Source organism: Pan paniscus, chromosome 13, assembly GCF_029289425.2.
Source record: "Pan paniscus chromosome 13, NHGRI_mPanPan1-v2.0_pri, whole genome shotgun sequence".
Classification (NCBI taxonomy): Eukaryota; Metazoa; Chordata; class Mammalia; order Primates; family Hominidae; genus Pan; species Pan paniscus.
Window position 1 is genome coordinate 22,010,320 of NC_073262.2, and position 15,012 is coordinate 22,025,331.

The window sequence follows — 15,012 nt, forward strand, 5'->3', positions numbered from 1 at the left end:
CTCTTTTAATTTCAGCAAGCGGAGTGTCCTCAAGGTAACACCTTCCAGTGGCTCCCCCACCTCTCTCAGAGCTCTAGCCAGGGCCCACAAGGCCCTACATCTTACCCCTTTCCTCTCTGTCACCTCCTCCTCTTCCTCTTGCTTCCTCACTTCTAGCCACACTGGACTTCCTTGAAAAGACAGACCTGTCCCCTTGCAGGGCCTTTTGCCCTTGCTGCTCCCTTCGGTTCTCCCCAGATGGCCACAGGGTTCCTCCCACACCTCCTCTAGGTCTTCACTCAAATGCTACCTTTTCTTTTTTTTGAGACTGAGTCTGGCTTTGTCGCCAGGCTGGAGTGCAGTGGCGTGATCTGGGCTCACTGCAACTTCCGCCTCCTGGGTTCGAGCGATTCTCCTGCCTCAGCCTCCTGAGTAGCTGGGACTACAGGCGGACGCCACCACGCTCAGCTAATTTTTGTATTTTTAGTAGAGACGGAGTTTCACAATGTTGGCCAGGCTGGTCTCGATCTCCTGACCTCGTGATCCGCCCGCCTCGGCCTCCCAAAGTGTTGGGATTACAGGCGTGAGCCACCGCGCCCAGCCAAATGCCACCTTCTTATTGAGACCTGCTGTCTATGTAAAATCGCAAACCCTCACTGCCTGTCGTTATTCCCTACTTGTACTTTTCTTTTTAGCATTTACCAATGTCTGACAGTATTTAATTTCACTAATTTATCTCGTTTATTTTATGTCTCGTTTATATTCCTGCTATAACGTAAACTCCGGGAAGGATTTTTGTCTGTCTTGGTTGTCTGTCGTATCTCGTGTCTAGAACACAGAACTCATAGTAAGTAGGCACTTCAATCAATTACCTGTAGAATGAACGGACTGAATGTCACCTGGTTAGAGTACCCTCCTGACCACACTCTGCTAAGCAGTAATCTTTTATTTCTCTTTCCCAGTTTTATTTTTCCTCATTTACACTTAATCACCTTTTGACACCTATTTGTTTACTGTTTCCCCAGTAGAGTGAAAGTTACTTTAACAGCAGAGATTTAAATGTATTTTAATCCCTACAAAGGAGAAAAAGGGAGGAAATACGTGACAGGCTCTCAGTAAGTATTTGCGAAGGATTTAATCTCTTGAACGAATGGATGAATGAATCTAGCAGCCAGCTCCACCAGCCTCCTTCGTGATAGGACTAACTGGGGTCTGTCTGCGGGCGGGCGCCTCCTCCGCGGGCGGAGGGCCGCAGCGGGAACTGGGTTTCGGCAGCGCCCCATTAAACCAGCCGCGGACGCCCGGCTGCTGGCGCTAGTTCCAGCCCGGCCGGGCCCGGCCTCGCCGGCTTTTCTCCAGTCGCCGTGCCGGCCAATTTCCGGGCGGTGTCATCGCCCGTTTAAGAGCGGAGCGCTCCGCCCTGGGGGCGGAGCTGGGAGGGAGCTTTAAGGGGCGGACGGGCGGGAGGTCGGGGTCCTCCGCGGATTAGAGCCGGTGGGCTCGTGGGCGCCATTTCTCGGCGTCTCCCGAGGAGCCGCCCCTTTCTCAGCCTTGCTCGGCTCTTCCCCCCACCTGGTCGCCGGGGCTGCGCCGTCCCCAGCTCAGGTAAGCGCGAGGCCCGGCGGCGCCGCAGTACAGTCCGCTGCCCTCGTAGCCGAGTGGACCCTTCCTCGCCCGCGCCTGCGGTGGCGGCCTTGTCCCCGGGGAGGCGGGCGGGGGCCGCACCCAGACCCTAGGGCGGCCGGCCCCTGGTTCGTCGGGCCGGCAGGGCATTAATCCCGCCGGAGGGAGGGGCGGCGGCGGCCAATGAGGCAGGGCCGCCGAGTTTCGGTCGATACCGCGCGACGGGTCGGGGCGGAGGGCCCGGGGCAGCCGGGTTAATGTTTGCCGAGCGGACGCGCTCCCCGAGCCGCGGGTACCCTTCGCTGGTCCGCTGGGCTGCCGTCCAGCGGGAGAGACAAAAGTCGCAAGGGAAGGGGAAAAACGAACTGAGTTTGTGTCACGGTCTTGGTGGACTTTTCGAGCTAACTTGTATTTGAGAAAAACTTCAGTCTCTTGGGAAAGGAGAGGCAGGTGTGTTCCCATGAAAGACGCGGTCTGAAGGGCCCGCCCCGCCCCCACCCGGGACGGTCGTCGTGCTAATGATGGGTTCTTTGGTGTGTAAATGTTAATTGTGTCTGTGGTTACTCGAATTCTACCTAAGAGCGAGACCCAACTCTTAAAACGTTTGGCAATATTTTAGACTAATATTGAAAGTTTTTAAAGAATTACGGGGAAAATTCCCATAACCGTGTACATTTGTAATGTAACCCACAGCTGCATTAACTCAGTTTCTAACATAACCCGTTGCTGAGCTCTAGTTAACCTTGTTGGATTATTTGTGCATGTAATATGCTGTGCAGGCTTTAGAAAATAGGTTAACATTATTCGAAAACGATACGCGTAACTGCTGTTGAATTACTCGCTTGCATTTTCTTTATTGGGAATACTGGGAGAAAATATAGTGTTACCTTAATGGCATTTGCTGTATGTTATATTGCTTTATCAAAAAGCAGTTAACCATATTGTGGCCACCAGTCATGTAAGAGTATACATATTTCATGACCAACTTTTGGGTTTTGGATACTTTTTTTAACCAACTTCTGATAGGATTGCTTAAATTTGCATTTTATGATTCTAAAGGAAATCCTTCTAGTTAGGAACTAGAGTAGAAACTACCGTTTTTTGGAAGCCACATAAACCTACCATCCAGAAATTCCACTGTGTCATTCTAGTGTGTCAGGCGAGATGCGGGTTAAGCCAGCTGTTGGGCCAAAGTAGTGAGCAAGCCAGACGAAGTCTTTGTCCTTGTGTGTGAGTGGGGGAAGTAGTCAGTAAAAAAAATAATAATTAACAGATATTTAATTACAATTTCTTTGTTATAAAGAAAAGTCTAAGAGTACTGAAAGAGACGTCGAATTTAGACTAACAAGTCTGAGATTGCTTTTCTGAGAATAAGACATTTCAACTGTAAGTCTGAAGTTAGTCCAGTGAAGTGGGAGCGGGTGGAAGAGAGGTGAAGTGGAAAAAGAGCAATCCAGAAAGGTGGAACAGCTAATGAAAAATGGTCCAGAATTAAAAAGACTCTCGGGCCGAGCAGAAAGAGTACAAGAGCAGAGCAAACAGAGGGGAGTAGGCTGACAGATGGGTCAGGCAAGTAGGAGGAGCTGCATCTAGGACCAGGGCCATTAAAGATTTTAGAACAGGGATCAGATTTGTGGTTGCCAAAAATCCAGCGGCTGCAACATGAAGAGCGCAATTGGAAGAGTGCAGGTGGGAAGGGAAAAGTGAGTATGAGAAAACTTTTTTCACAATCATTAAAAAAAAAAACCCACAACTTTTAGTGATCCATTCATATTATTTTTTTTTCCATTAAAAAAAATTAGGCCAGACGCAGTGGCTCACGCCTGTAACCCAGCACTTTGGGAGGCCGAGGCGGGCGGATCACGAGGTCAGGAGATGGAGACTATCCTGGCTAACACGGTGAAACCCCGCCTCTACTAAAAAAAATAACAAAAAATTAGCCGGTCGTAGTGGCGGGCACCTGTAGTCCCAGCTACTTGGGAGGCTGAGGCAGAAGAATGGCGTAAACCCGGGAGGCAGAGCTTGCAGTGAGCCCAGATCGCGCCACTGCACTTCAGCCTGGGCAATAGAGCGAGACTCAAAAAAAAAAAAAAAATTAGGTGGGGTCTTGCTATGTTGCCCAGGCAGGTCTTGAACTCCTGGCCTCCAACAGTTCCACCTTAGCCTCCCAAAGTGCTGGGATTACAGACGTGAGCCACTGTACCCAGCCATATATTCTTGTTGTGACCTCTGACATGCCCCTCTTCAGAGAGAATCTCAACAGTTTACGTGTGTGTCTGTTTAGTGTGTCTGTGTGTGTGCATGTATCCCATCTCCGTGTAGGATGAAACTCTCTTCAGTGTTCTGTGATTTGATTTTTCACTTAGAAATTTTGTCATATCTAAGTCAACTATTTATTTAAAACAACTGTATTATGGCTGGGCTTGGTGCCTCATGCGTGTAATCCCAGCACTTTGGGAGGCTGAGGTGGGAGGAATCCGATTCCCTGAGGCCAGGAGTTTGAGACAAACCTGGCTAAGTAGCAAGACCCTGTCTCTACAAAAAATCATTTAAAAAACGTTAGCCCGGTGGGATGGCATGTGCCCGTAGCCCTAGGTGGGAGAATCCCTTGAGCATGGTAGATGAAGGCCGCAGTGAGCCCTGGGTGCTAGAGTGAGACTGTCTCTAAAATAAATAAATAAATAAATACAAATAAAACAACTGTATTGTATGCTATTGTGTGTACCATAACTTGTTTCACTGTTTGCACATTGATGAACACATTTAAAATTTTCTTAAATCAGTTATGCTCCGAAAAATCCTGTTCCTACAACTTAAAGCACATGTGTGATTTTTTTTCTTTAGGTTATCCTTCCAGAAATAGAACTGTTGAGTAAGGAATATGCATGTTAAAATTTTTAGTATTGGCCCGGCGAGGTGGCTTATGCCTGTAATCCTAGCACTTTGGGAGGCCAAGGCGGGCGGATCACCTGAGGTCAGAAGTTTGAGACCAGCCTGGCCAACATGGTGAAACCCAGTATCTACTAAAAGCACAAGAATTAGCTGGGCGTGGTGGCTGGTACCTGTAATCCCTGCTACTCAGGAGGCCAAGGCAAGAGAATCTCTTGAACCCGGCAGGTGGAGGTTGCAGTGAGCCGAGATCGCGCCATTGCACTGCAACCTGGGGGACTAGGTTGAGACTGTCTCAAAAAAAAAAAAAAATTAAAAAAATATTAATAGCATGGTCAAGTCTCCCTCCAAAAAAGGCCAACGTAGGAGGATTATTTTTTCTCACATTCTTTTTAACGCTATCTTGAGTCTTTAAATGACAGACAATATCTTATTTTTTTTCATTTGGATTTTCTTGGATACTGTTAAAGGTGTTCGTTTTTATGAACATCTTTTAAATTATCTTTTAGGACTTTTTCGTATCTTGCTCTTTGTTCTTTTTTTGATGTAGAGTCTCACTCTCACTCAGGTTGGAGTGCAGTGGTGGGATATCATAAAATGTTTCTTGGGAGATATTGGTGGAGTTAAAAGGAATATGTAGGGATTCTGTGACACAGGATTTTAGAAATCTGGGATAACAAGGACAGTCTTAGGCAGCTGAAATGAGACTGGATAGCAAGTTCCAAAGGGAGAAATATCTGGAAAAAAAAAATCTGGAGAAAGAGACTGGGACCAGGTATTATATATGAGTGTTTGGAACACTGGAAAGTTATCTAACTAAAATTTTAGTTATTTCCTTGGGATTAGTTTACCTAATTACGCAAGAGTATACATGTGTAAAATGTGTAGGTTAATCTTCAGTGTATAGACATTTTAATATGGTAGTATCTTAAAAATCGGATTTTATCGGGTTTATAAATAAATCTAGTTGAAAAAGTCATTTTATCTGAAGGCTTCTCTTGAAAAACAGCATTCTCCTGAATTCTTTTCCTCCCTCTCCCGAGGCAGTCATTTTCACATTTTAAATCAAATGCTCTTACTGCTAATTGTTGATTTTTAAATTCTAGTAATGACCTGTTGGCTTGCTGTTACGCATGATGAGGAATTAGCTCTTTCCATATCTGTATCCCCTACCTCTTATTATGTACCTCCTCTCTGTTGTAGTTACTGTTTGATCAGTATTTAGTATTTGACATTTAAATCGTTAGCAGCTGAATCATGTAGTGTATTGTGATTTACTTTTCCTTTTCTGCACAGCTTCTTCTTTTCTTTGGAATTAATAGTCTTTTTGGCGTATTTGTTGGCTTATGTGTACTTAAACTCTGTTGTGCAAATGAAACACATTAGGATAGCAAAGTGACTTTGATTTTGTGTTTCCATTTAGTGTGCTATGTTTTAAAACCTGTTTTAACTGTTTTGATTAACATTAATGTTCTTTATAGAGTTAAGGAAAAAAGTAGCATTAAAGTACTTTGACATTAAAAAGATTTATGTTAAGTAGTTATTTAAAATCTGTATGTAATAGAATATTTGACAAAACTTAGGAAATTTGAATTATATCTGTATTTTAGCTGAAATAGGTGATTGTTTTTGTGTTTTTATTATGAATGCTCAGAAAGGAAATGGAACTTCTCAGGATTTTTTTCGAGACAGGAGTCTCCCTCTGCCACCCGGGCTGGAGTGCAGTGATGCATCTTAGCTCACTGCAAGCTCTGCCTCCCGGGTTCATGCCATTCTCCTGCCTCAGCCTCCCGAGTAGCTGGGACTACAGGCACCTGCCACCTCACCCGGCCAATTTTTTTTTTTTTTTTTTGAGACGGAGTCTTGCTCTGTCACCCAGGCTGGAGTACAGTGGCGCCATCTCGGCTCACTGCAAGCTCCACCTCCCGGGTTCATGCCATTCTCCTGCCTCAGCCTCCCGGTAGCTGGGACTACAGGCGCCTGCTACCACGCCCGGCTAATTTTTTTTTGTATTTTTTTTAGTAGAGACGGGGTTTCACCATGTTAGCCAGGATGGTCTCGATCTCCTGACCTCGTGATCCACCTGCATTGGCCTCCCAAAGTGCTAGAATTACAGGTGTGAGCCACCACGCCCGGCCACTTCTCAGAATTTTTATGATCATTAAAGGATACCTTAGTGTCTGACATCATCTTGGGATATACAAGATGTTGTACATATAATTTATCTATGTAGAAGACCTGATGAACTTCATGAATGTTTGCCTTCTCCTGCCAAATCAGTTCCTGATAAAATGGTCCGGTAAATTTAGAAAGCTCCAAACCGTGGCTGTGTCTTATACATACAAGTCTTTTAAAACTTTGAATTAAAGTAACCAGCTTTTTAAATTAATTAATTTACTTTTTAATTGACAAAAATTGTGTATATTTATCATGTATGTCTTGAAATATTTATAAAAAGCCAGTTTTAATGATTTTTTTTTTTTCAAATTTACTTGACCAGGAGCCCTTTTTGTTTTTTATTTTATTTACTTATTTTTTGAGACAGGGTCTTGCTGTGTTGCCTGAGCTGGAATGCAGTGGCGCAATCCCAGCTCACTGCCGCTTTGACTGCCTGGGGTCAAGTGATCCTTCTGCCTCACAGCCCCTCAAGTAGCTGGGACCACAGGCATGCACCACCACACCTGGCTAATGTTATTTTTAGTAGCGATTAGGTCTCACTATGTTGCCCAGGCTGGTCTTGAACTCCTGGGCTCTAGCAGTCCTTCTGCCTAGGCCTCCCAAAGTGTTGAGATTGCAGGCGTGAGTCACTGCACCCAGCCCAGGTGTCCTTTTTAGTAGCATTTCTACTAATGTCCACAGGACTTGACTAAATAATGCCATTTGACTGACTGCAAGTTGTGGAGAATCTCATTTTTTTCCTGATGCCATCTTTTTCTCTCTGTTTTTATAGTGACAAAAATGCTGAGTTTCTTCCGTAGAACACTGGGGCGTCGGTCTATGCGTAAACATGCAGAGAAGGAACGACTCCGAGAAGCACAACGCGCCGCCACACATATTCCTGCAGCTGGAGATTCTAAGTCCATCATCACGTGTCGGGTGTCCCTTCTGGATGGTACTGATGTTAGTGTGGACTTGCCAGTAAGTAGGTCTTGCTGAGCTCCGAATTCTGTTTGTGATTACTGTCTTTGTTTGTTTGTTTAAAAGCTTTGTATTGATAACTTCTGGATGGAAATAAGTAAAGGTATTATGGGTTAGTATAGATCAGGCACTGTAACATTCAGGTACATGGATCAGATAACCGTAGACCAAAAGTACTTGGATTGGTGGTATTTCTCTTTGGAATTAGTGGCAATTACCTGCAACATTTAAATGACAGGGCAGTTATTGGCGTGAGTCTGTTTCGTGTGTGTTTCTATGTGTTCTTTGTGATGGCAGCACATGATGTAGTCTAGTGGATTTCTGACAAAGCTTGTTGAACCATTATTAAAACGTTGTGAATCTTTGAGAATAACAACACTTAAATGTGTACTGTAAGGCTTTTAGCTTCTATGCACTTCTGTATTTTTTAAAACTCTCCTTACTTTCTTCTGAATAAATATTTCCCCACAATTTGGTTTACTTGCAGACATTAATGAGGTGAAGTGAGAAAAAGGACTTTCTTCATACCCCTCAGCTCTGACTGCCTGTCTCTTTGCTCCTGAAGTATTTTGCATTGTAGGTTTTTCATACACTGTAGTCTTTATCTCAAGACAGGCTGTTGTAATTACATTTGCATTTTGGATAGATTTTTTTTTTCAGAAACATATAATCATAACTCAGTGTGAAACAATCTGACATGTTTGAAAGGGGTTAGCTAATTTTTTTACAGAACTTTTTGGGTGGAGGAGGGGAAGAGAAGGTTGGCTTTTTGGTTTTGGGCAGTTGAATATTTTTCTGAGTTGCTTACTAATACCAAATCCCTTTCCCATGTCTTTGTTCTGCATTCAAAGACTTAACGGTAAATGACATCATTTGATGTGAGCTTCATAGCATGTTCCTTAATGTCTTTCCTCCCCACAGACTTTTTAGTACACACTCATCTACCCAAAATTCAATTTAAAAAGTCTCTTTGGGCAAAGTGATAGCCTACATGCTGCTGTAATACATAATTGAATAAGCTCGGGAAGACCTTAAGCTCACCAAGTGAGAGTATAAGGAATTGGAGAGTTTGTTTAAATGGATGTTCTGATTAACTTAATAATTTGGAGTGTATGAGATATGTACATTATACATTTTAAAATATTAGAATATGATAAAATTAATCAAAGACTCAGGATTTCTTGAAGTGTTTTGAAGTCATCATTACGTGTATTTGTTATCTTTGTCTATAAGAATGTATATTTTTAGGGTTTTTGATTCTGGACAACTTGAAAGCATCTAAATTTTCTTCCTGTAAGTGCTTCTTGAGGGTTTATCAGACATTCCAACATGAGATATTTTGTGAGGATAGTTTTCATACTCATTTCTTATTTGATAGGAATCTTAAGAGTTTTGCTTACTATTTCATTAAAATATCATTGGATATGTGGTGAAAAGCCTGAGATTGCTGTGTAAGAGACTGGAAAGAAATTTCTTATTACCTAATGTTTGAAGTATGAAGTCTCAGGGTTGTTGATGGATAAGCTGATAGTAGGAGAGTAGAATTTGTAAAAAAAGGTTTTTAAAAACGCAGTGCAGTATGGAGGAGAAACAACACTAGCTTTTAAAGTAGTGGAACAAATGGCTAGTTACTGATCTGGAGTGGTTTCCTAAACTTTGTATGCTTAGCTGGGTGTATGTGATGCTTGATCAAATTTATAAACTAGCTGGTCTCTCATGGGGACAGTTGTAGTGAAACAGCTGGAGATATAGATTGGACTTTTTGTGAAACAAGAACAATTGTCAGCCAGGTGCAGTGGCTTATGCCTGTAATCCCAGCACTTTGGGAGGCTGAGGCAGACAGAATCCTTAGGCCAGGAGTTTGAGACCAGCCTGGCCAACATGGTGAAACCCCATCTGTACTAAAAATACAAAAATTAACCGGGCGTGGTGGCATGCGCCTGTAGTCCCAGCTACTCAGGAGGCTGAGGCAGGAGAATCACTTGAACCCGGGAGGTGGAGATTGCAGTGAGCTGAGATCGCGCCACTGCACTCCAGTCTGGGTGATAGCAAGAGTCCGTCTCAAAAAAAAAGAAAAAGGAACAGTTGGGCCAGGTGCAGTGGCTCACGCCAGTAATCCCAGCACTTTGGGAGGCCGAGGTGGGCGGATCACAAGGTCAGGAGTTTGAGACCAGTCTGGCCAACATAGTGAAACCCCGTCTCTGCTAAAAATACAAAATAGCTGGGCGTGGTGGCGGACGCCTGTAATCCCAGCTACTTGGGAGGCTGAGGCAGGAGAATCGCTTGAACCAGGAGGCAGAGGTTGCAGCGAGCTGAATTCGCACCACTGCACTCCAGCCCGGGTGACAGTGCGAGACTCCGTCTCAAAAAAAAGGAACAACTGTCTTTCCAATTTTGTAGGTGAAATCGTACTTACTAACCTAACTCTAGGTACGTGCATGGATATAAAGTGGTCATTGGCCTGTTTTACTAAATTGTCACTAAAGGAAAAAATAGGCCAGAAGAATAATAATTTCTAAAAAAGAAGAAATGATTTCCTCTTTTCAGATTTATTTTCTCAACCAGTCTACTGTGATTCTGAGAGATTTAGAATTGATTTTAGAAATTGAATGAAGCATATACTCATTTCCCATTAGGATAAGGGTCACTAGTGATTATAGTTAGCCATCTTCTTCCTTTAAAGAAAAAAAATTAAATAGGTTGAGAAGGCCTTTCAGTGAATGACAAAGGTATCAGGTAGAAATTTCTATCTAATTTTTAAGTTTTTTCTTTGAAAATACGACAGTAAACTTGTTTAATTTAAGAACTTAGTATTGGTAAATAGCTTTAATGTAAAACCCTTATAAGTTTTAAATTAGGAAATGTTTGGTCAATTAACCAATAGATAACAATTTTTTTTCCTTTTTTTAAATTATACTTTAAGTTCTGGGATACATGTGCAGAACATGCAGGTTTATTACATAGGTATACACGTGCCATCGTGGTTTGCTGTACACATCAACCCGTCATCTACATTAGGTATTTCTCCTAATACTATCCCTCCCCTAACCCCCCACCCCCCGACAGGCCCTGGTGTGTGATGTTCTCCTCCCTGTGTCTATGTGTTCTCATTGTTTAGCTCCCACTTATGAGTGAGAACATGTGGTGTTTGGTTTTCTGTTCCTGTGTTAGTTTGCTGAGAATGATGGTTTCCAGCTTCATCTGTGTCCCTGCAAAGGATGTGAACTCATCCTTTTTATGGCTGCATAGTATTCCATGGGATATATGTGCCACATTGTTTTTATCCAGTCTGTCATTGATGGGCATTTGGGTTGGTTCCAAGTCTTTGCTATTGTGAATAGTGCTGCAGTAATCATACATGTGCATATGTCTTTACAGTAAGATGATTTATAATTCTTTGGGTATATACCCAGTAATGGAATTGCTGAGTCAGGTGATATTTCTTGTTCTAGATCCTTGAGGAATTGCCACACTGTCTTCCACAATGGTTGAACTAATTTACACTCCCACTAACAGTGTAAAAGCGTTCCTATTTCTCCACATCCTCTCCAGCACCTGTTGTTTCCTGACTTTATTGATGGCCATTCTAACTGGCATGTGATGGTATCTCATTGTGGTTTTGATTTGCATTTCTCTAATGACCAGTGATGATGAGCTTTTTTTCATATGTTTGTTGACTGCATAAATGTCTTCTTTTGAGAAGTGTCCATTCATATCCTTCACCCACTTTTTGATGGGGTTGTTTTTTTCTTGTAAATTTGTTTAAGTTCCTTGTAGATTCTGGATATTAGCCCTTTGTCAGATAGATAGATTGCAAAAACTTTCTCCCATTCTGTAGGTTGCCAGATGATAGTTTCTTTTGCTGGGCAAAAGAAAAAGAAGCTCTTTAGTTTAATTAGATCCCATTTGTCAATTTTGGCTTTTGTGGCCATTGCTTTTGGTGATATAGTCATGAAGTCTTTGCCCATGCCTATGTCCTGAATGGTATTGCCTAGGTTTTTTTCTAGGGTTTTTATGGTTTTAGGTTTTATGTTTAAGTCTTTAATCCATCTTGAGTTAATTTTTGTGTAAGGTGTTAAGGAAGGGGTCCAGTTTCAGTTTTCTGCATATGGCTAGCCAGTTTTCCCAATACCATTTATTAAATAGGGAATCCTTTCCCCATTCCTTGTTTTTGTCAGGTTTGTCAAAGATCAGATGGTTGTAGATGTGTGGTGTTATTTCTGAGGCCTCTGTTCTTTTCCATTCGTCTGTATGTCTGTTTTGGTACCAGTACCATGCTGTTTTGGTTACTATAGCCTTATAGTATAGTTTGAAGTCAGGTAGTGTGATGCCTCAAGCTTTATTCTTTTGCTTAGGATTGTCTTGGCTATATGGGCTCTTTTTTGGTTCCATATGAAATTTAAAGTAGTTTTTTCTAATTCTGTGAAGAAAGTCAGTGGTAGCTTGATGGGGATAGCATTGAATGTATAAATTACTGTGGGCAGTATGGCCATTTTCATGATATTGATTCTTCCTATCCATGAGCATGGAATGTTTTCCATTTGTTTGTGTCCTCTCTTATTTTGTTGAGCAATGGTTTGTAGTTCTCCTTGAAGAGGTCCTTCACATCTCTTGTGAGTTGTATTCCTAGGTATTTTATTCTCTTTGTAGCAGTTGTGAATGGGAGTTCACTCATGATTTGGCTGTTTGTCTATTATTTGTGTATAGGAATGCTTATGATTTTTGCACATTGATTTTGTATCCTGAGACTTTGTTGAGGTTGTTTATCAGCTTAAGGAGACTTTGGGCTGAGACAGTGGGGTTTTCTAAATATACAATCATGTCATCTGCAAACAGAGGCAATTTGACTTCCTCTCTTCCCATCTGAATACGCTTTATTTCTTTCTCTTGCCTGATTGCCCTGGCCAGAACTTCCAATACTATGTTGAATAGGAGTGGTGAGAGAGGGCATCCTTGTCTTGTGCCAGTTTTCAAAGGGAATGCTTCCAGTTTTTGCCCATTCAGTATGATATTGGCTGTGGGTTTGTCATAAAAAGCTCTTAAATTATTTTAAGATACGTTCCATCAATACCTAGTTTATTGAGTGTTTTTAGCATGAAGACTTGTTGAATTTTATCAAAGGTCTTTTCTGCATCTGTTGAGATAATCATGTGGTTTTTTCTGTGTGTGTTTGTTTGTTTATTTTTTTGAGATGAAATCTCACTCAGTTGCCCAGGCTGGAGTGCAGTGGTGTGATCTCGGCTCACTGCAAGCTCTGCCTCCCGGGTTCATGCCATTCTGCTGCCTCAGCCTCCCGAGTAGCTGGGACTACAGGTGCCTGCCACCACACCCGGCTAATTGTGTTTTTGTATTTTAGTAGAGACAGAGTTTCACCGTGTTAGCCAGGATGGTCTCGGTCTCCTGACCTCATGATCCGCCCACTTCGGCCTCCCAAAGTGCTGGAATTACAGGCGTGAGCCACGGCGCCCGGTCAATCCTGTGGTTTTTGTCATTGGTTCTGTTTAGGTGATGGATTACGTTTATTGATTTGTGCATGTTGAACCAGCCTTGCATCCCAGGTATGAGGCCGACTTGATCATGGTGGATGAGCTTTTTGATATGCCGCTGGATTCGGTTCGCCAGTATTTTATTGAGGATTTTCGCATCGATGTTCATCAGGGATATTAGCCTGAAATTTTCTTTTTTTGTTTTATCTCTGCCAAGTTTTGGTATCAGGATGATGCTGGCCTCATAAAATGAGTTAGAGAGGGTCCTTTTCTGTTATTTGGAATAGCTTCAGAAGGAATAGCACCGCTCCTCTTTGTACCTCTGGTAGAATTCGGCTGTGAATCCATCTGGTCCTGAGCTTTTTTTGATTGGTAGGCTATTAATTGCTGCCTCAATATCAGAACTTGTTGTTGGTCTATTCAGGGATTTGACTTCTTCCTGGTTTAGTCTTGGGAGGGTGTATGTGTCCAGGAATTTATCCATTTCTTCTAGATTTTGTAGTTGATTTGCGTAGAGGTGTTCATAGTATTCTCTGATGGTAGTTTGTATTTCTGTGGGATCAGTGGTGATATCCTCTTTATTATTTTTCATTGTGTCTATTTGATTTTTTTTTCTTGCTTTCCATTTGCTTGGTAAATGTTCCTCCATCCCTTTATTTTGAGCCTATGTGTGTCTTTGCAGGTGAGATGGTGCTCCTGAATACAGCACACCAATTGGTCTTGACTCTTTATCCAATTTGCCAGTCTGTATCTTGTAATTGGGGCATTTAGCCCATTTACATTTAAGGTTAATAGATAACAATTTTTGTATACCTACTTTCTTGTGCAGATGCTAAAGGCTTTAAATTATGTAAGACTGTATATAGTTATACTTTTAAATACATGAACACCATCCCATGTTCATGAATTTGAAGACTTAAGGTTGGTAGGATGGCAGTACACCTCAAATTGATTGACGCATTCAGTGCAGTCCCCATGAGAATTCCAGCTGACCTAGCTGTAGAAATTTACAAGCTGATTCTAAAATTCTTAAGATATTGTAAGGAACTCTTAATAGCTAGAACAATATTGAAAAATAATAACTAAGAGGACACACACTTCCAATTCTAAGACTTACTACAAAGCAACAGTAAGTTGGTGTGCGACTGGCACGAGGATAGACACATAGGTCTGTGGAACAGAATAGAGAACCCAGAAATAAACCCACGCAGTCATGGGTCAGATGATTTTTGACAAAGATGCCAAGATGTTAAAAAGAATAGTCTTTTTAACAAACGGTACTTGGGGAAGTGGGATTGCCATATGCAAAAGAATGAAATTGGGCTCTCACACTGTATACAAAAATTAACTCAGAATAAAGACCTAAAAGTATTAGCTAAAACTATAAATCCTTAGAAAAAAATAGGCATAATTTTTGGAATTTTTTATTGATATATCGTAGTCGTACATATTTTGGGGGTACATAGTGCTATTTTGATGCATGTATATAATGTGTAAATGATCAAATCATGGTACATGAGATATCCATCACCTCAAACATTTAGGAGTAAATCTTTAGATCTTAGATTTGGCACCACTTTCTGTTTTTTTTTTTTTTTGATAGGGAGTCTCTATTGCTTAGGCTGGAGTGCAATGGCATGATCTCAGCTTACTGCGATCTCTGCCTCCTGGCTTCAAGCCAGTCTCCTGCCTCAGCCTCCGGAGTAGCTGGGATTACAGGCGCCTGCCACACACCTGGCTAATTTTTTGTATTTTTAGTAGAGACGGGATTTCACCATGTTTGCCAGGCTAGTCTTGAACTCCTGACCTCAATTGTTCCGCCTGCCTTGGACTCCCAAATTGTTGGGATTACAGGCGTGAGCCACCACGCCCGGCCTGGCACCACTTTCTTACATAT

At 42.2% G+C, this 15,012-nt stretch overlaps 1 protein-coding gene across 5 annotated transcripts in view; it reads left to right on the forward strand.

Annotated features, from left to right (window-relative positions):
• The first annotated feature begins 1,227 nt into the window (after window positions 1-1,227).
• EPB41L5 (erythrocyte membrane protein band 4.1 like 5) overlaps window positions 1,228-15,012 on the forward strand; it is a 169,409-nt gene continuing 155,624 nt past the window's right edge. For 2 of the 5 annotated variants that reach the window (XM_008972497.3, XM_008972501.3), the window contains exons 1-2: window positions 1,269-1,584; window positions 7,442-7,629. In XM_008972497.3, coding sequence (XP_008970745.3) covers window positions 7,450-7,629 — 180 coding nt within the window. In that variant the 5' untranslated portion in view covers window positions 1,269-1,584; window positions 7,442-7,449. Of the gene's footprint in view, window positions 1,585-7,441; window positions 7,630-15,012 lie in introns of all 5 variants that reach the window. The other 3 variants (XR_008624473.2, XM_008972499.4, XM_008972498.4) reach the window with 3 other exon arrangements.